At 39.5% G+C, this 7,442-nt stretch overlaps 2 protein-coding genes across 3 annotated transcripts in view; one reads left to right on the top strand and one right to left on the bottom strand.

The window, feature by feature from the left end:
* Window positions 1-1,143: 1,143 nt before the first annotated feature.
* thg1l (tRNA-histidine guanylyltransferase 1-like) lies at window positions 1,144-6,767 on the bottom strand. Of its 2 annotated transcripts, none has more exons than XM_005719605.1 (7): window positions 6,710-6,767; window positions 5,769-5,966; window positions 5,472-5,648; window positions 5,205-5,374; window positions 5,033-5,121; window positions 3,258-3,365; window positions 1,144-1,307 (listed from the first exon to the last, which is right to left on the bottom strand). In XM_005719605.1, exons 2-7 carry the CDS (start codon window positions 5,954-5,956, stop codon window positions 1,146-1,148), a joined length of 894 nt encoding a protein of 297 aa, XP_005719662.1. In that variant the 5' UTR covers window positions 5,957-5,966; window positions 6,710-6,767; the 3' UTR covers window positions 1,144-1,145. The 2 variants fall into 2 exon arrangements, with proteins under 2 accessions (XP_005719662.1, XP_005719661.1); XM_005719604.1 differs by lacking the exon at window positions 6,710-6,767 and adding an exon at window positions 6,186-6,250.
* Window positions 6,483-7,442, top strand: part of lsm11 (LSM11, U7 small nuclear RNA associated) — a 3,115-nt gene continuing 2,155 nt past the window's right edge. Inside the window, exon 1 of the mRNA XM_005719606.1 lies at window positions 6,483-6,991. Within this exon, the coding sequence (XP_005719663.1) occupies window positions 6,538-6,991 (454 nt within the window). The 5' untranslated portion in view covers window positions 6,483-6,537. The remainder of the gene's footprint in view (window positions 6,992-7,442) is intronic.

Below are 7,442 nucleotides of genomic sequence, written 5' to 3'. Positions count from 1 at the left end.
GTCTTTAAATAACTGCACCACTTGTTCTAACATGTTCTGCTATCTGAACTTTCTAGGCCACACGCTGAACCACTGGACGGACTGTTTGCCAATGACTCAGGCAGGCAGATTATATATGTTATTAAAGCAACATACAGTATAACATAGTATATGCTGATATTTTAATTACTATATAACTGTGTCTGTATATAATTGTTCATGAAGTCATTCTAGATAATGACCGCTGTATATTTGAAACAAAAAGGCCTCCGTATTAGAATTTGCTCCACATCTGTGCTTAGAAAGTTAAATTCTAATTACATAAAATACAGTACAGCTAAATGCTTTTAACAAGGTCACAGAACCAAAAATATCAACTGCAACCGAGTCCACCTAAAGTGACAACATACAGTAGGCTCCTACTAGTTTAGGCTTCCAGCAGCCATTCATACTGAGCCGGTCATTTATAAGTGTGATGATAACTACCCCGCAGCGCACATGTCAAGGATAAAGTGTATGCAGGGTGTGTGAGGTATTCTTAGCTCCGATGACAGTGCAGCCCATTCACGTCTCTAAATGGTAAGCTGGCTTCAAGACAAGGCCGTGAGTTCCTGTCAAGGTATTGATTTCTGCTTTACTCTGCTTATTTCTTTTCTTACTGGACACTGCAAGGGAATGCTTTGCAGAAGTAGTATTAAAACTCAAGGATTAGAATTTTAAGGTAAAATAGATTTGACACATGCTGAATACCCCTGAGTAATAAGAGCAGGAGGCCAAGAGAAAATATGTCAAACGTACTGAAAGATCAAGTGTTGGTAGTATTCTAAATGTCATTCATGGTATCAGATGAGGGCATATTTTAGGAAAGGCAACCTTAGGAGAGCCACATGCAGGAGTAAATAGATATCACACTATTAAAACACTCACATCTGCTTTTCTTTAAACATGACAGACATCATTATGCAGTCAAAGAAGGGAAGTTCCAATATCTTAGGAACATTTTTATATATGAAAGTAAGAATACATTGGATCTTCATGGGTAACATGTCATTTGACACAAAGTCAATATAAAGCTGTAGCTCTGGAGTGGCTGCTTAAAAGGGTCCGCTTCCACCTCCGAGGTCAGATGCGTTCAGAGTTGTTCTCCTTCAACAGGAAAGGTTCGGTTAGCAGTTGTCATCCTCCAGGATGTCTGGGTGCTCCTCCCAGAACTGCTCTCCTATAAGGTCACAATGGTAGGCCTCTACCCTCCTCCTGCTACGTGTGACGGGCATGTCCTTTTCCTCCCCATTTGGCAGCTTTGTGCGTTTAATGACAGTCTCATCTCGCTAGATAAGACAAATGAGAAAATTGATTAATATAAGTAGTAACATTTGGAGAATAGATAAGCAGTACATAATCAATCAGTCCGGTATCCAAACCCTGTAAAATTATTTTGTGGGATTTGGTTTTGAGTGCATTTAAAAAAAAAAAAAAAACCCTCAGAGGAGCTGGTGCAGTGTGATGCAACCTAACTTAAATTTCTATGAAACCAGCGTTTCCTGCAGTTAGTGTCAGGTCTACATCCGGTGCCACAGCAAGTGGCAGCCTGACACACTACACATTACAGTGATTTATACTTTGTTATTTATTTATACATTTGATCCTATGAAAATCTCTTCTTTCCTTTTCTTTGTTTTTGTGTGAGTTTAAATTTCCCTTTCACAACCAAGGAGCATCTAACTGCATAAATAAATGTCCTATTAAAGGAAATGCTACTATTACATGAAAAAGAAATTTCTAAAAATGGCTTCTTGTTATGTTAGTGGCAGAACTCTTTTTTTCTTACACTCCATCCACAATGTGAGGTCATGTGCAATAAAAAAAAGTGCATGCAGCTGCTGACATTTCTCTTTCATGTACAACAACAGAAATACCAATAAAAGGGGAAAAAAGGCAGTGTGGTGATTTTAATGTTTCAATCTCAGACTTCACTGCTTCTAACAAGAAGAAAAACAGACACCATTTGAAAAAGCGAGCCGTTAGTGTGCTTAAACATGCAAAAACAACCACAGACTATATAAATATGGTTACACCCATGGCCCACTGGTTTGTGGACTACTGTTTTGAGTTTGAGAGAGAGGCATTTTGACTGGTGTTATAAATCCTGATCTAACTAGCGAGGGGTGGATGTGACGGAGAAGAAAACTGATGTTGCACCATACAATAGCAATCTATCAACCATAAGGCAGCCATTCTAAAATGCATACCCTGCTTTAACATCTATTTCACAGGAAATTTGGGAATAACTTAAAAAAAATAAATAAAACAATGTGTTATGTTAAGGTAGGACTTTCAAAGTTTCAAAAGGTGCGACTTTTACTTTGAAGGCTAATCTTCCCCCTATCCAATTTGCGTCACACTTTCTCAAGTTATTACTGTTACGCTAGTAGTTAGCAAAAGCTTGTGGACAAACAGGAAGAACTGCAGGCAACCTTGGAAACCTGCTAGCAACCAAAGCAATCACTATGAGTTTTTGGGTGCACCATCTTCTTTGCAAATATTTCACCAAGGAAGATCCAGCAACCTCCAGGTACTCCACTGCCAACCAGTAGAAGAATACACATGTTTCCCTACTGGTCCAATATGGCAGACAAATCTTAAGCAATGTCTACGTGATGTGAATGAGAAACCTCATAACAAGGGAATTGATTTATGCAAGCACAAGAGTTGATCCTGCTGGCTATTTAAAAGAATTCAGGTTTTTAGGCATTTTTTTTAAACCTTGGACTCAATTTCTGGACAACAACAAACTTCTATGTACAGGTTCTGACGTCACCTCAAACGGTTAAAAGGTTTTGCCCTAACTTTTTGACACAGAATTTGGTGCATTGCCGCAGGTGGAGCAATTCGTCTGGTTAATTCCAACAAAAAACTCTGACATATTAACTAGGTACTGAACCCCCATGCAGACTGAGTCCAATTTCTTACAGGGACAAGTGGCGTTCATGCACATTAGATTAAGCAATAATAGATTTCGTGCCATGGATGTCCAGGGCTGCACGTGTACCGCACTGATTGGATCAGCGTGTCCCTGCACTTCACTGAGAGGCATACCTAACCTGATGAATGGAGGTGGGCGGACTGATCAAAATATCAATACTATTGACACAAATGCCTGTATCGGTATCGGACTGATAATTGCGTGATAGGATCTATACTTTGTTTCTATCCTTTGAGTTTAGTAGATAGCCCACGGAATAGGGGAATAGATTTAAAACCCTTCTTGAGCACCTCACCTTTTCCCAGATGAGGGTGGTACCTTTCTTGTGGACGGCAGATTCATTGTTGTAGTTGATACCAAATTCTGTGAAGAGGATCTCATTTTTATCTCCAGCCAATGTTCCCTGAAAAAGGCAGAAATACTGTGAGACAGCCAAACTTAGGTGTGTAGCTACACAATCCCTCACATGGTCTTTAGATAGTACAGTTTTATAAACAGCTACAACAAAAGCATGACAGGAACACCACCGCCCACCAAACCGCTGGTTATATATAGTGGCTGTTTCTTTTACTTCGGAATTAAAACTAGAAGAAAATCAACAAGAAATAAATAGTAAACCACTCTGTCATTTTTTTGTTATTATTTGTTGTTGTTATTATTACGTAGGAATTATGAACCATGAATGTTGGATAAGGTATAAATAAATAACTCATGCTGCCTAAACATCCACCCAAAACCCATCAGCTGGTTCCAGACAGCCCCCACAAGAATGAGGTGATTTCCAGAGAACAGCTGCGTCAGTCTGTAGCAGCTGTCATAGCTAGTGACAGACCTGTTCCTGTACACACTATTTTAATGCACAGTAATAAATTGTTCACAATGACGTAGCTGAAAGCTTACATCTTTTAAATAACCTCTTTGTTTACTCGGATGAAATATCAGAAATAGTACCTTGAAACTTATCAGCCCCTAAAGCCAAGTGTTGTGTAAGTATATAAGTGATATTATTAAATGGAGAAGATGTTTGTTTTGTTTTTAAACTGAAATTATACTGATAGATGAATTTTTACAATTAAGACATTCTTAGCTAACGAATCAACCAATTTATTCATTTTCACAGTCCGGGTAGGTAAACTTATATATTTGGGTTTATTACTTTTTGCCAGGTCATGTAAGTTTGTGTTGATGGATAGCTCTACTTGTTTGTTATTGTGGTCTTGGCTCACTCATTTTATACTCTGATTTTTGGGAAATCTGTTGTTCAATAAATATAACACTAATACATAACTAAGAAGTTGTTCTTATGGCTACTTGGGACTCAGGGGAAGGGGATGCTTTTTTCATATTGTGCCAACTGGGGGCTCATCGCCTGTTTCCTCGCTTTTTGGTGGTCTGGTGAGTTATTTGTTTCTGGTTGGCAGTTTTCTATAGCGTGTGGGGAAATAATGGAAATAATCCCTTTCCTAATATTTTTGGGACATCACCTTCCTTCTAGGAAATGTTAAAAGGGCAGATTTGCTTACTGTGGCTAATTCACAATATTCAATACCCTAAATTAACCTTTTAATTTACAAGTAATAGATAATACATAACTATATCAGCACCAGCCATCACTGCCACTAGCTTGTTCCTGATGCTGTTTAGGAGACCAGATACTCGTAGTTGAAAAGCTTTATACCTACCATAACATATCTGTAGCCAGAAAGAAAAAATCACCAAGTATGGCAATCAATTATCCTTTATATGGCACATTTTGAGAGATGTGAGCATTCACTGTTGTTTTTTTCTGACACATGATCAGCTGATATGGATCTACAAAACATGCTGCTGGAATCTATTGGTAGGTAGAAGCCAGTGTGTCATTTGGGACATGGTACACTTTGAATACTGTGTGGATGACCTTGACTATAAGCGACAGTCTTTAACATATCGATGCTTACAACCTTAAATATGTGGGCATTACCTTAATATGATTTTTTGATGATACCTTTTTCAAATACTTATATCTGTTAATAAGCACTTGCAGCTGCCAGTTTACACTCAAAAATACATTAATCAATTGTGTTTCACCTTTAAGCGATCCTCTGCCTGTGTTGTGCTGAGTCCTTTTCTTTGCACTAACATCCAAAACACTGTGTTGTACAAATTATTTATGTGACCTGAAAGAAACAGAGACACAATGTGACATATTTCCACCACACCAAATGTGTGATTTACCATTCAGAGCATCATTTGCACTTACAGTCTGCCTGCCTCCAGCTAAGGTAGTCTCTAAGGTTACGATTGCTAGGATATAGGACCACCCGTCCGTCAAATCCCGGAGGGTACAGGAGGGGCTGATTCTCAAAAAACTCCTTCCAGTAAAACACGTACGAGGAGGAGAACTGGGAGGCCACGTGGGTCATGAGCTTACTGTAAGGAAAAGAGGGGACAAAATGAAGTCAGATAAAATGCTAGAGGATGTCTGTGTGAAAATGATGTTATTCAACATTATGTAAAACATCAGCACCTGGCTCTTCTTTTGAACCAGGTAGAAGACCGGTTGAAAACAAAGCTGAACTCATCACTTTGCCCATAGGCAACAACAATATCCTCCAGTTCTTCCATGACAGAGCGTGCACTCCTTGTCATCAGCCCCAAGGCCCTGTCGTCATTGGGCTTTGCAAACTTGTGCTGCTCTGCAAACCTGAAACACATAATGCATTAAGACGCCAAAACAACAATTTGGATTCAAATAGCTCCTTCATTTGCGCTGGTGTGAAACTGCCCAGGCGGTTTCACACCAGCGCAAATGAAGAATACTCACTTGTGAAAATTGCGACCATCCAGTCTCACGACAATGTAGCAGTTCCGCAGACAGGTGTCATCTGTTTCGAAGTTGCGCACATACTCAAACTTACTTTTGGCCATGTTACTGGATCTGGAGAAAAGACGGACCGAAGGTGTAAGAGAACAGCACGAAACACCAAATCTGCTCGCTGTACTAATTAGCATTGGGATGATCCTGAAGAGAAAGCACAAGGAGCGAAAATTATATGTCAACAGTGGGAAAATATTCAGTCAAAACGGACAACTACTATGATATAAAAAACTAAATTCAATAACTTCAAATGATGGAAAGTGTTATTATTAAAATGATCTGTGTTATACGCATGTCAGTTCTCTATTTAGAGAATATATAAACTAAATATATCTAAATAATAAGAATAATTCTCTTCCGCACATTCAAACACGTTGGTTTGTATACGGTCCGCCCAAAAATTGTGTCGTAGCGGAACTACAATCACCCGGAACACAAATTTTCGGAGCAACGGTAGACTTAAAATAAAACGCAAATAATTTCCCGTTTCTTCAGCCACCTTAAAAATAATGCTTCAATTTTAAATTTTTTTGGATGCTTTGCGGAATTTTTTTTTTTTAAGTTTTAAAGATTTTACGAAAGTAATTTGCTTTCTAGCGCCATCTTGTGCCTAAATAGAAACTAAACTAGATACTGTACATCTAGGAGGCTATGGGACTTGTAGTCCAGTTGATAAACACGACAAAATACCCAGAATTCCTCGGTTGTTTTGAACATGGAGGAGAGGGAAAAAAGAAGTGTAAATTCAGACTGTAAGGAGACGTTGTCAGCACCCTGCTCCAGCCCGGCCTCAGTGCCGGAGGCTGGCAGTAAAGCCGAGGACGATGGCGCAGATGAACTGGACGTCTGCTCGGATAAATTTGATCCACTCTTGGCCTTGTACTCACCGACAGTGCAGCTTCCCATCCCAAACATCAAGTGCTTCAACAACGTGGCCGAGTACGAGAGCTTTCTGAAGGGCGGCCGCGGGAGAGCTAAACCGGAGAACGTGGAGAAAAGGCAGCGTAAGGCGATGAAAGGCGTGGTTGACCTGGAGCGCATCGAGAGGCTGAAGAAACTCATGGTGAACAACCCGGTATCTGAGTCAGAGGAGGGAGGAAGCAGCAGCGGCACGACGCGGAGGAAGAGGAGGCAGAAACCTGTGAAAAATGTCCTGACGAGAATGCCCCGTAGGTTCAACACTCATCATGTAATGTGTTGGAGACCTAGTCCCGCCTGGGCAGTTTCACTGAGCCGCTTTAAACTTTAAAGGAGACACTAGAATACGATATTTGTATTTATTAGAATACACTAAGAACTGACAGACTACCCCAAATAAACCGACAAATAAAATAAAATGTCCCAGTAAAATAGGACTACTGGAGTAATAAAAGACGCAGAATGGCTTCAGTATTGGTTGGCAGGTTCCTAGCTGTGGTTTACGTATACCCGGAACCCCTTTGCCCCCAATAAAATTATATATATATATAAATATAATATATATCAGAATCAGAATACTTTATTAATCCCTGGGGGAAATTATTTTTTGTTACAGTGCTCCATTTTAAACCAACATTAAGACAAGACAGACAATACACTAACTAAGAATAGTACAATATATACATATATACACATACATAC

The sequence above is a fragment of the Pundamilia nyererei genome, unplaced genomic scaffold, assembly GCF_000239375.1.
Source record: "Pundamilia nyererei isolate P.nyererei 1_Seehausen unplaced genomic scaffold, PunNye1.0 scaffold00001, whole genome shotgun sequence".
NCBI classification, from domain to species: domain Eukaryota; kingdom Metazoa; phylum Chordata; class Actinopteri; order Cichliformes; family Cichlidae; genus Pundamilia; species Pundamilia nyererei.
The sequence above is the reverse complement of the archived record's forward strand: the minus strand, read 5'-3'. Positions and strand labels throughout refer to the sequence as shown.